At 37.3% G+C, this 13,997-nt stretch overlaps 1 protein-coding gene across 3 annotated transcripts in view; it reads right to left on the bottom strand.

The window, feature by feature from the left end:
* Nucleotides 1-1,524: 1,524 nt before the first annotated feature.
* Nucleotides 1,525-13,997, bottom strand: part of LOC134353762 (potassium voltage-gated channel subfamily C member 1-like) — an 81,826-nt gene continuing 69,353 nt past the window's right edge. The window contains exons 3-4 of one of the 3 annotated variants that reach the window (XM_063062108.1): nt 8,217-8,414; nt 1,525-5,433 (exon numbers count right to left, since the gene is read on the bottom strand). In XM_063062108.1, the coding sequence (XP_062918178.1) occupies nt 5,294-5,433; nt 8,217-8,414 (338 nt within the window). In that variant the 3' untranslated portion in view covers nt 1,525-5,293. The remainder of the gene's footprint in view (nt 5,434-8,216; nt 8,415-13,997) is intronic. The other 2 variants (XM_063062109.1, XM_063062110.1) reach the window with 2 other exon arrangements.

The raw sequence follows: 13,997 nt of genomic DNA, 5'->3' as shown, positions 1-13,997 counted from the left end.
AGGACATATTTATTGAAAAATACAAATCATTGCTCCAATTGAAAAGATTATATGTATAGAGTTCTACATTCTTATGAAATAAAGTATTTACTTTTGTATATTAAAAAGCTAACACCGATGAAATGGTCTTATAGCCTCCTTTCAATTACTTTGTTATAAGAAGGCTAGATGAAATGCAAGCTGCAGTGATAGAAGCAGGGAGTATATGAAAATTGTTTTCCAAGTCTTCCAACTCTGAGAGGAGATGCAAGAAGTATGTGAGAAATACTAAAACAAGCATTGGCACCTTGTTATGAACTTCTATTTTTGACTATGTTTGGACCCAATTATCTCCCAGTATGAGTTCTATCATCCTGAGATGGGCAACATGGAAAAAGTACGAAAAGACTTGAAGTACTTTATACCATACATTGTCACCCAATGAAAGCCACATGATAACTGTTCAGTTGACACTGTGTTGTTTGATCTAGAAATTGTTTCTGCTTGCGTTTAGTGTTTATTTATTTGCACAATGCTGGAATCAATCCAAAATCTTCACTTTGCTGCATTAACAGAAATATTTTTTAAAATTTCCAAATTTCTTTTCATTTGATGAAAAGTCCAAAATGTGAAGCACTCAACATGTCAGATGCAGCTTGACCTATTGAGAGTTTCCATCATTTTCTGTTTTTATTCTATGTTCTCTCTTGTACTTCAAGGGAAAAAAACTTGTTTTTCCTTTCCATTTATATCTGTCTCCTTTGATGCACTCTCTTCCTTTCCATTTCTCTTTCTGTATGTATTTCTTTAGACTATAACTAACTCCACTTCCAGCTTTTGGTCCCTTCCTTCTTCATTTTTTTCAGAATCATAATCAGATTTAATATCACTGGCATATATCTGAAATACATTGTTTCACAGCAGCAGTACAGTGCAATACATAATGCAATTACAATAAGATATATGTATATGTAAATTAAATAAGTAGTAATAAAGAGAGCAAAAAAGGAAAAAAAGATGGTGTATATGGGTTCATTGGAAATCTGATTGCAGGAGGAAGAAGCTGTTCCTGAACGTTGAGTGTGTGTCTTCAGGCTCCTGTATCTCCTCTTGATGGCGGCAATGAGAAGAGGGCATGTCCTGGATGAAGAGAATCCTTAATGATGGATGCTGCCTTTCTGAGGAATCGCCTTTTGAAGGAGTCCTCGATACTGGGGAGGCTAGTGCTCATGATGGAGCTGGCTGAGTTTACAACTTTGTTCAACGGGACAAGTGTGTGTTCCCTTGACCTCCCCTTCTTGAAGTCCACAATCAATTCCTTGGTCTTACAAGGTTGTTGTTTTGACACCACGCAACAGGGAGACCTATCCTGAGCACCATATTTTGATGCAATTACAAAGAAGACACAACAGCAGCTATATTTCATTAGTTTGAGGAAACTTGGTTTTTCACCAAAAACTCCTGCAAATTTCTACAGATGTACCATGGAGAGCATTCTTCGAGGGATAAAATCTTGTACACATGGCTCAGATTTGTCATCAACAGCACAATATCTTTATTGAATTTATCTTTCAGTAGTTGAAAACAAGTTACAGTGAGATCCTGTTAATAGTGAGACCAGGATCTATTTAACACATTTGTCATCAAACCCACAATTGCAAGACATTTTTATACCAAATCCAATCTTTATTGTTGCATAATATATTTGAATGTGTTTTAACTCATAAAAGTTCAGAGCAGTAAAAAAGTAAAATAATAATTCAACAAGTCTCATAACTGAGGAGCTCCTACATTTATTTCTAGTTACATATATATTTTTGGCAAAACAACAATTTTACATTATTCCATATTTCCTTACATCATAGATGGAAAACATTTCAACTCATTGAATGTATTCTGGCTCACAGAGTCATTTCATCATCTCACTGATGTTATCTCCAACCTATTCTCCCCACTTTACAGTCAGATCCTGCCAGATTCCATCACTTGTCTACATCAACTGTAAGTTTCCACTTACAGCTCTCTAGATATCCTCCAATTTTCAAATATGAGTAACTACTACCAGGACAAACAACAATACCTGTCCTAGGTTCCATGGAAAAGCAAAAAAAACCAAAAATGCAGTTCCTGGCAACCAGAAATAAAAACAGAAAATGTTAAAAATATCCAACAGGTCAGGCAGCATCTGTGGAGAGTGAAACGGAATTTTTATGTTAGGCCTTCGATCTGAAACATTAACTCTCTTTCTCTTACCACAACTAACTTTTTCCTAGATTCAATGTTTTGTGCTCAGTAGCTGGTTTCAACAGTGACCGAGTGAAGTTGATTTTCATATCCCTGCACCAGTGAAGGAAAAAAAACTCAACCAGGATTAAGTGACCTCTTATGGAGAAATTGTGTGATATTTGCTGAGGATGAGAATGACTAGCAATTAACTCATGGCTTTCCATGCATTAGCCTCACACATGATGAAGGACACCGCATAATATTCAAAACTGTTCATTATCTACAAAGATCTGCTTCCCCAACAAGAGTTGCACCTTCAGGACAGGACAGGGGGAGTGTGACCCTGGTTGAGCTATCAAAGACAGTACCTAAAGTAAGTAACCAGTGCCTAACACCCCTCATATTGCATGAAACCTGTCATTGTGGAAGTCTGCAAAATATTGAATATGCAAGATTTAAATGGTCTAAAACAAAATACTTACTGTAGGATACAAAGACTCTTACAGACAGTTTCTCAAATAATCTGAGTGTGCATTTGAACCTATGCCTCATATGTGAAAGAAAGGAAGTGACTTCAACTTCCTCTGTCCAGCACAAACCAAAATGGTTCCTCTTATGACTTACCTGTGTGCTGAACTGCTGGTCTCCAGGCTGCATAATCTTCTTCAACCTAAAGCAAGCAGACTGGTTCCCTCCAGACACTTGTTTCAGATAGGCAGCTGGCCTATCAAATAGACAGCCTGCCATCTCCTCTACTGAACACATCATCCCAAAGCTATTAAGCACAAAAGCTAATTCATCTGAGAGGGCAAGTTCTGTATTCTCTGCTTCTTGTTTAAGTGTAGAAAATCCCCAATAGGGAAAGCATGCATGCAAATCCCCTGATTATGTTTAAGATGGGAGCTTTGATGTCTAATGATGTTTAAAATAGGAGTGAACTATACAACCTCTGACCCAACCTACCTTTTCCCTGCAGGGTAACATATTAAAGTGACCCTCCGTATGTTTGGTTTGTCTCCCATGTTGGGTTAAATAACAAGAAGAAGATCCTTCACTCAGTTTCTCATTAAATATTGGATCCCACCTCTCCTCTTTCAGGGATGGATCTGAATGCAGGCAATTTTATCAACCATCTAACCTTATCAAGCACGAAGTAAGACGGATATCATTAGCAGAAAATGTGTGGCAGCAATCATTCCTCCAAGAAAGATTCTGCACTTTGTGACAGCTACATTACCTTATGAATACTAACATCTATAATTAAACACATTTTTAAATTATAGATAGATGTTAAGACTGCACTATAACCATTGGTGATAAGTAACAGCTTTCTCAACCTGCCATAGAGCACCACCTCTCTGTTCCTGCTCATTGATGGTCCAAAAATGAGCCATGCACCAAATATTTCCAGTCTGACCCTCCTGATTTGTCCTTGGAGACCACGGGGAATTCATCAATGCAGGACTCAAATTATTGAAAACAAAAATAAATCAAACCATGCAGACAAAGACTGATTTAATACAAAATTTATTTCATGCTAGAACTTTTTTTGCATATTATATTGTGCATGCACGTATTCAGAACTAAATTGCATACAGTGCCGAAGTATTGATTCCAACTTTAGGAGACCAAATTTGAGTAAAGATATTCGCTGACTTGGACTGATAGTCCTGCCATGGAAAATGGTGCCGATAAATTGGTACTGTTCAATGGAATGCACGCTTCCTAATTTAGAGTCTGCAAGTCTGAAATATACACTTTTAAATGCAAAGAGGCTAAGACCATCTGGATGAAGAGTTAATATTTATAGATACACATGATGTCCAGAAAATACAAGATTACTAGCATGCCAACCTAATCAGATACAGGGTCAGAAATGCTTTCTGAATACATGGTTTTAACGGCTTGTTTCAGATGAAGATCTGAAGCATGGATGAGTGGTCAATATGACCAATCGCCATCTACATACAGTTTTCTCTAATCTTGCACTGTTTCATGAATATTACAAAAAAAAGCTATCCGTTGCAAATAAATATAGTTAATTCTGACATTACTGTATGATTACATCAAAGTTTTGTAAAAGTAAATTAGTTTGGAAGGAAATATAGCTTCTGATTTAAAGATTACTCATAGAATTACATTTCCTATAACATGCAATTCATGCTAGCAAACAAATATAAATCTACCTTTTTTCTTAGAAACATTTGGGCTTTAGAAAGCCGACAATTCTGGGTCAAATCTGTTACGTACAATGGTCCTTAGAAGCCTGTTTGGCTTGAAGTAGTTTTGCTTGTCCTAAAGAGGTGGGTCTTCTTCTCTTGAAATGTTCCCAATGGGCAGATAATTGCCCACAGAGCGTCCAATTCTGTCCCAGCTCATTAAGTTACTCTGACTGCCCCTGCTTGCATATACTTAGCAATGACAGGGCTGCCTTTGCAGAAATCTGCATGCAAAGAATACAGTGAATACTTGACCTTCTTTCCCCTGCTTTTCAACATAAATGTGGCATTTTGTTTCTATTTAAAAAAAAATAGCTACATGCAGCGGGGGCAGTGTCCTTCTTGTAAAGACCTTCACATGCACCCAGATTAACTGGGACCTCTACAGAGTATTGCTTACAACTGGTTTGGCTTCCATGCAATGGCATCTCAAACTGCTTGTTTTGTGTGAACTCCCTCAGGGTTATATGGCTCAAAAGGTCCTGAGAAAGAAATCTTCACTCGTTGACCAGGTGCACTAATAAATATAAATATTACCCATTTTCAAAGAGCCAGTGTTTACACAAATGGACAAATTCACACCCAAAGCAATGGGCTGGATCATCAATTATTTGAAACTGCATGTAGCTGCATTATTTCCATCTATGCACCAAGCACATGGAGCATACAGACCACTGGTGCCATCATGTGCCTGTGCGATCCCATCTAGAAATCAACGAGGATTGTCCCACCTAATGTCAACAGTAGAATCACCAGCAGCAAGGTGCTACCTAGAGACATGCAATCTTCAGACTTATTACCTGGTTTTATGCAAGACAGTATAGGCTGTAGGACTAAAGCTTTGGACCATTCTCAGCTACTAATCCATGCTATAAAATGGATGGTATGGGAGACGGAGAAAGCCTCAATGGACAAGGAGTGCTGTAGAGTGAAGAAGACACTGAAGGCAATTTTAGTATATTTCTGCTCATGCCAGCTCTGTTGCTTAGGCTCCTTGAGTTTTCAAAACCTTTATGTAGGAAAAATGCAAAGTACAGCATTGGATCAACAATAGAATGGATAATGATGAGTCTACATCATTGCCAGTCTGATAAAGCATCTCCATGCACTTGCATGCTCAGAGTAGTATCAATGTTAATGAAAGACAAAGAGAAGTGGTTACTAGGGATTGTTTCTACATCCCTAAGTTAACAACCATTATTTCACCAGGCATTGATTTCTAAGGAAGAACTCGGGCAATGTGGTAGGCTGTGTTGGATGTGAATGCTCTCTTCGATATTGTGCTACTTTGCTAAATAGTCTATAGTTTTGTTTCTCTGAGCTATTCATTTTTTTAAACTATTTTGTGGTTTAATTTACCATTTTCAGAGTTTTTCAGTGTAAGTTTTAGGGCAAGTTTCTACTTCAGCACAATTAGAGGTTCAAAAATTGTTGATATTATCATGTTCTCATTTCATCCCTGGGGTAGCAATATTTCAGTTAATAGTCCAAACCAAAGTGCAACGAACAAACAACCAAAATCTACCCATCCTGCAATCAATTGCCAAATATAATTCTACCCAGCTTCTGCTAGCCAAGGGTAGGCATGAATTTCTGGTGCACATGTATTTCTTTGCCTTATTGAATGTTTACCATGCAGAGTGATTGTATGAAGTGGTTGCCCTTTTATCTCATGAGCTGAGGAAATATTTGTCAAAATTAAAATTATTCACTAATGCCAATACAGTTGACAATCCTGACTCTAAAACACGAGCTGTATGCCAGGTCAAGATGATAAACAGTTTTGTAATATTTAAACTGTTATATGCAAATACTGTGAGGGAGACCAAACAGGGTGATACCGTTTTGAATTAAGTTTTGATTCGAAAGCAAGAATACAGAAATCAGTTTACTAGTTCCCACAATATACTGAATCAAGGACTCGTTCAGCATTGGAGCCTATTTAGTCTGCATCATTGAATTTTTCTGAAGTAGGAGTTTGATTGTATAAAATGAGAAAGAACATTTCTTTTAAGAATGTACATGTGAGGAGCCAGGGGAAATTAAAATTAATCCAAGCAATCACCATTGCAACCATACTGGCTTAGTGGGGATCATGGTAGAAGATTCTTTCCAGAGGTTCTTACACACTGTTTTCAAGTCAAACATGTTCTGTGAATTCTGAGGAGTTAGGGGAAGGAGTGGCAGTATTGAAGAAGCAGTAATTTCTATCCATCATTACTTGTATTCAACATCATCAGTTCAGTTAACATGGTAACCATAGTCTCTAGTGAGTACCACCAGTAATCTTTCCATTTCCAATACATTTCAGAATGTGAAATTGCCAAATGAGAGATAAGTTTGGGAGTATAATGGCCATTCTCATGCAGAAGTGCATTAATGCCAGTCAGAATATCAGCCAACTAAAGAAAGATTTAATACATTGATAGAGTTTTGTGTTGATCTAGGGGACAGAGGTGAAAGATCAACACTAATTCACCAAATGTCCCCGTCCCATCTCCTTTTCCCATTGGCAACTCCCCACTCCAAGTAACAATTCATTGTTTTCAAATTAGGAAATACCTTAGCCTCCTACTTTGAAAACATGATTGTAGAAAAAAAAATATCCTAGATAATAAGTACATCAGAAACACAAAGCCATTATGTTAGTCTTCCATTAATATAGTAAACTAACCAGCAAGATATTGAATAGTTTATTCTATGTAGCTATTCTGTTTTCTAAGACACAAACATACAACCCAACTAGAGTAAACGTTGAAATGATGTATAATTAAATCAACTGAACAGAAAATCCAATGTTCAGTTGGTTAGATAGGCCATGCCAAAGTCATTTCATTTGTCTACTTCTTTTATTAACAAATTTACTTCACCAAATTTAATTTAATGCAAACACTTTTATAGGATATTAACGTCACATCAATGGTGGAAATTTGATTAACTTGAGTTTGATCTGATATCTCACCCCATACAACATATGAATTGGCTTGAAGGAATGCCTGGGAACTCTTTAGTCTTTCATCGCAGTAAGAATTGGTCTCATTTTGATGCCAATTTGATACTATTCTGAAGTCCATTGAAGCATTTAAAGACTAGACATGCAACCAATTCCATTTCAAACATGCACAAGAACTTAACATTGAACAGATCTACAAGAACACATACAGGATGGATTTAAGCTGAAAGGTTTCCATCGTTCATGCTGGTAGAAACATACTTCCACGGGCCAACAATATGCTGACATTGAAACACACTAGTGAATTACTCTTTAGCCAATCTGTCCAATACGGAATCAAATTCAACACTTTGCTACAAAGATAATTTTAGCTGAGATTTTCAAGCTACTTTCTTATGAAAGTGTTGTGATCAATTTTTTTTAGTCTGGCTTTTAATTTACTTTATAAATTATATTTACATATTAAGTGTTCTCTATAGAAGACTGTCCATCAGAAATGGCACATGAAGCTCCTATATACCACACCAATGGCATGGTTTGGATAATACTGTCTCTCTATGTATAGATCTACATATATATATATAATTTTATATATATATATACACACATACAATACACCAGTGAGAGGACTTGAATGAAATTCTACACTTTAATTCATGGCGCTTAGCGTCTTTCTAAAATCTCTATGGAATTTCATAGACAATTACTCTACACAGCTAAGCATTGCTTATTAATCCATGATAAACCTTCCCAATGCAGCTGTATATCCTAGCAATACTAGATTAACAGATTGATATATATACCTATAAGGTTACGTATCTTGCCTGTGTGTTACGTACCCTTTCTTATTCCTCCATCGGGTGGACATGCAAATTCCCCGGTTGATAAGAGGAAGCAGGGCCCGTCTCTGGCATTCCTCTCCCTGGTGTTAGAACGAGTGAAGGGGAGGTGATCTTCAGGCGTCATTGCCTGGTCAATATGAGGACAATCTTCGTTTGCCAATGCTGCATTTGCTGCATCACCGTTCTGTTTAAAATCTTCAAATATACAAGCAAAAGCTGAATGAAATGCTAAGTAGTATGTTTGTGTTTCTTACTAAAGGTTAGCAGAATCTATGGTTTGTAACACTCTATGCAATCAACTAAAGTTACTCCAGAGGCAGCACATCCAGCCAATAAAATATTTTGCATTGGCAAATAATATCACATAAATATAGTAAGCAACGGTACCAAAATTGCGGAAGATAGATCTCAACAATTATCAGCAAAACTACTCTTGGTGTGCATGGAACAGAATGAACAGGGCTTTACAAATGAGAGACAACATTCTGTCACGACAGACCGATGGAGGGACAAAGGATCCACTGTTGCAATTCATGCTTTCTGCAGTGGATACTTCAATGTGATTTCTATAGCTGAGACCACCATCAAGGAGTTTAAACCAAGGCCATTGGGCTTAGTAAGGAAATAATGGGGCAGAATCAAGTTATGCCTGTAAACCATCCTATTTTGTTAAATGCTGAAGTTTTATGTAATATTTATTCTAACAGAATGTTATGCTCAGTTTGTTTTATGGACAAGCTTTTAATCACCTGCACAACCAATTACCATATGGCCCAGAGCAGCAATAGTCTGATCTCTTAGCCACAGCATCCTTTAACAAAGTCCAATGTCAAATAAACTTGGGGGCCACTCCCTTCATAAGTAGCTGCTGAAGTTACAGAATTGCAGCACAGAAGCCTATTTGGCACATTGTGCTTTTTCCAGATCATTGATGAGGCTAACTACTTAGTCCCTTTCCCAAGAGTTATATAACAAAGTGTTTAAACATCTAGCAGATAAAAACTAATAAATAGCAATAGCAGTTAATGAAAAATGCAAAATGTGTTTCTAAATGCAGCATCCTGCTCCCCATTAACTTTCTTCCATAGGATTACTCCCTGTTATCCCTCCCTTCTCAGATTCCCATTTGCAGCTAATTTTTGGCTTGATGCATTAAAATGCATTGAAGCACATCATCCTAGGAAACACCATATCTGGGAAGGTAAATGAAACAAGCTATGAACAACAGGACAACAGATCTTTTTGCTCGAGGACCTACTGCCACAATCTTTCCAAAACCCGAGCCACCCTGGGAAGAGCCTCATACCATAAATATACCTAAAGACCATTTGTCTAATGTCCACCACAAGTGAGTCATGAGACTGGTTCATGGATCACAGGTTGGTAGGGCAGAGGGGGGGGGTGGAGAAAACCCCTAACAAGGGAAACTACAAAAGCTAGCCATTAGTTCAGAGGATTGGGGAATGGGCAGTTGAAATCAAAGTTGGAGAAGGTTTCATTGGGCTCTACAGCACACTACACAGTGAAGTAAACCTGCTGTGTTCCTTTCCCTTTAAGCTACAACAAAGCAGGATCGCAAGTCCGCCAAAGTCACAGGCCATGCACATGTGCACGAAAACAACACAAGCGTGCCTATATTTGCAACTCTGGACTTTGGATGCTGCTATACGTACAAAGCAGTCAGGTGTCTTTGTGTATCTGATGCACCAAGCACCCAGAAAGGAAAATCTCAGATTTGGCAGAGTACTCAGCAAGTCTGAGAACATCCTTCATTGAGGATTAACTGATGAAATTATATCTTATAGCGCACATAAATAATGTGCTATAAGATACAATATCTTGGCCCTCAAGTTATCAGTTGTTACAATGAAAAGAAAGGATCTCCCTCCTTCCCAAGCCTGCTGAATATGGTGAGTGAAATAGTGTAAATCAGTTCAAAAGGCAAAGACTATTGTGAATGGAGAAGGAAATACTGTGTTTTAGTGAGCGTGGTATACAATGTGAAACAGAAGACAGAATTGTGAAAAATATAAAGGGAAAGTTGCAGATGCTTGGAAAAGCACACTGAATTGGAGACTAAAATACTATAGTTCTCAGTAACTGAAATGGTTTTAGTTACATCATAATTGGACGGTTTAAATACCAGCTCAATAATTAAACAAAGAAGATTTTATTCCTTTTATATAATTTAGCAGCATGTAGCTTTGCTTCCATAGGTCAATATGTAAAAGATGTGCTTCTTCACACCTTCTCTTTTGCTCTCAGTCAGCCGTCACTTATATTTTGATACATTCTGGTCTTTTGTGGAGTGTAAAGGAACAACACATGGGAAGGGGAACGATGCCAGCTGGAGATAGCTAACTTTAGAAACAGTGCAAAATGTGTATTATCCATCGTACACTGGCTTCGGTCAATTAAATACCACTGTGCCTGCTCTGTCAAGGCACTTTTCTTAGAAATATAAGAGCAGATGTAAGAAGTTGAAGGTGGTGTAGGCTATTTACCCACATGTCAACTTCAGTAAGATCATGGCTGACCTTTTACCCCAGCTCCACGTTATCCCCTTGATTCCTTTTGTCAATGAATATCTATCAACCTCAGTGAAGGAAGTTCTTATTTTGAATCAACGTACCCTACTTATAAACACCCCAGTGTCATAAATATATCCTTCCTTAGGTACAGAGATGATCTTGTACTCAATATTGCAGGTGCACCCTTACCAAGACCCTATATAGTTATAGTAAGATGCACGGCAGAGCAGACTCAATGGGCCAAATGGCCTACTTCTGCTCCTATAGCTTATGGCCTTATGCCAAAACTCATTATCAAGTGCTCTTGAGATAGACTTTTGCCTTCCCAAATGCTTTTTCTTTGTTATCTTTCAGGGTTTTGCTTTCATGGATTCACAAACAACTTTCAATCTCTCACCATATAAAATGTTCTCTGATATTTTTACTTGCTTTATTCTACCACAGTGGCTGAGCTCACAATTTCTCTACGTCCTTTGGAATAGTTGAATTGTTATACAGCACGGAGACTGAAGCAGACAGCTGATCATTCTCATCACTGCTAGTTCTATCAAGTAAACTAAGTTCCAATTGCAGGTGACTAACTAGTTCAAATTTAAACTTTCACTGGTAGGGGCAGGTTGAAAGGTGTTTAAAAACAGAGGGGATCATGTGCCCAGTAGAATATGAGAGTAAGAATCATGATGAACCATTATAAAGCCTTCATAAAACACTGGCTCAACCACTGTTGAAATATTGTTTGCAATTCTGCGTCTGTGCAGATTCCATCTGCGTGAGATGATGGGACTTTCGAGAGTCTTTGAGACTTTTTTTTACTGTACCCATGGTCTGTTCTTTATCAAATTCCGGTATTGCTTTGCACTGTTGTAACTATATGTTATAATTATGTGGTTTTTGTCAGTTTTTTTAGTCTTGGTTTGTCTTGTGTTTCTGTGATATCATTCTGAAGGAACATTGTATCATTTCTTAATGCATGCATTACTAAATGACAATAAAAGTGTCCTCATAATAAAAAGGTCCTCATAATCTAATCTAATCAAAATTCTGTGTGCTTCCCTCTAAGTAAAATATAAAGGTTTTTAAGGGGGTGCAGAAGAGATTTACTAAATTTATTCCTGGGATAGGGTAGACTGGAGAAGCTACAGTTCTTGAAACTGAGGAGGCTGTGAGGAGATCCGATAGAGAAAATAAAAAAATCATGAAGGATACAGACAATGGATAGAGAGAAAAATTATCAGTGGCAAAGGACTATGAACTAGGGGTGAAAATTTGTAGGTGATTGGGAAAGGAATCTATAGTTAGATGAGATTTTTTAAAATTATGCAGCAAGTGAGTAGGGTGTTCAATCCACTGCCTGGGATAACAGTAAATTTGACTGTGGTTTTCAAAAGCAGCTGAAAATTCATCTAAAAGGAAAAATAAAATGAAGGGCCATTAAGAGGGCAGATAAGTTAGCGTAAGTAAGATTGCTCACATGTAATTTTGGTACAGAACTCAATGGGTTGAATGACATCCTTCCCCATTGTAACTCTTATGATCACTTTTCTTGGGGATTGAGAAGGGCAGGAGTGAAAATGACCATGGTGCACAAATGTGGAATTGGGAATGGGAATAGGACAGGAGACAGAATGTCTTGGGATCTGTGAGGGATACAATCACAGGGCTGATTCTGAGATTGAAGGGATTGCATAGTGAAGAGGGACAGAAGGAGATATATCCACTGAAGCTTGAAGGAATGTAATCTCAATGAGGCATGGATAATTCTGAGAAGGAATGACGAGTTGGATACCAAGAAGTTGTTCCCATGAGGTGGAGAGGTAAAGCTCATGATTATAAACAATGAGATTTCATGCCACAGAAAGCTTGAAAAGCTATAGGGCCTATTACTGTCTCAGTTTCTTTCATAATATTCTAAAATGTGGAGGCATGTGAGAGGACTGGAATGAGAAACAGGAGTGTGGAACTGGAAATGAAGTTGACTCATCTTTGTAGAAAGTCTCATTCCGTTACCAAAGAACCCAGCAGGCTAGGCAAGATGAACAGGGTGGAACTCTAGATGCTGACCGCTATGAAAATATTGTTTTACCAAAGCAGAAATATTAAATACATTAAAGAAGGGTACATTATCAAACAAGAGTGAATTTTAATCAGTAATGTGGAAGTTACCCTCCATTGTGTCTATGACTGTTCCCTGCACTCCCTGATACTTTGTCTTTGATGATAATTGGTTAAAATTATTAGCTCATATCCCTGTTACAAAAAGAACAGAGAAAGGAGCATATTGGGGTTGCAGTAACATTACCAACCGTAATCTTTTATGTCTTGGAAACACAGTTCATTGCTAAATATACTAAAATTAATCTCTATATTTTGATGTTTCTTCAGAAGACTATTTGTAAAAGCAAAGTAAGATGTTACTGTTGTGATATTAGCAAACGCACAATTAAAGCGTTTGACACTCCTCTGTTAATGCTGGTGTTAACCTGTTTATTCTAAATGCTTCCATTAGTATACAAATAGCATTTTTTAGACTAAAAATCTTTAATACTAAAATAGGTATTAGAAACATCGTAATCTGATGTGATTATATGAGTATATTTCTCTCATTGAAAGAGTTAGATATTTTTTGTACTAAAATGCACAATTATTTTATGCTAATTCACTCGGAAACAGCGGGGAAAGTGGCTTCTTCTCACATTGGGTTACAAAGATAGAGCATGATCTGCACTCTTATACTAAGTTATGTTGTAATTATAATGCATGGCAAATTTTTAATAGCAACATGAAATATATTTACAAAGAAGCTACTAAGATCTGGAGTGAAACACTTTAATACTTTTCAGGCAGTAAACTGTACTAATTGTCTAGGAGTTTGAAGCCTATATTTGTGTATCTTTTCATGCAGCAAGTTTCCTGTAAAAGAGCCAGTAGTTAGACTATAGACAAATATTTAGAATCCTACATCCTCAGTTTAGCCTGGGGTATAGTCTTTTTTAATCACACAGTTTTACCCTGATCTTGATCCTTACAATTGGTCAAATAAGACAACACTCTGTCCGAAATCCACTTGGTACTTCATTTTAGAGATTGGTAACTAATAAACTATGAGCAGTGCTAAATACTTCAGGGAACTATAGTAGATTCTGGTAGTCATTCTAGGGTATATTCTTATGCATTTTTGCTTTTCTTCTCTACAAGATAAACTGTTGAAGCCGTAATTTAACGTATCATACTAAGATTCCAGGAGGAG

The sequence above is a fragment of the Mobula hypostoma genome, chromosome 11, assembly GCF_963921235.1.
Source record: "Mobula hypostoma chromosome 11, sMobHyp1.1, whole genome shotgun sequence".
NCBI lineage: Eukaryota > Metazoa > Chordata > Chondrichthyes > Myliobatiformes > Myliobatidae > Mobula > Mobula hypostoma.
Note: the sequence above shows the minus strand (reverse complement) of the source record. Positions and strands in the feature narration are given on the sequence as shown.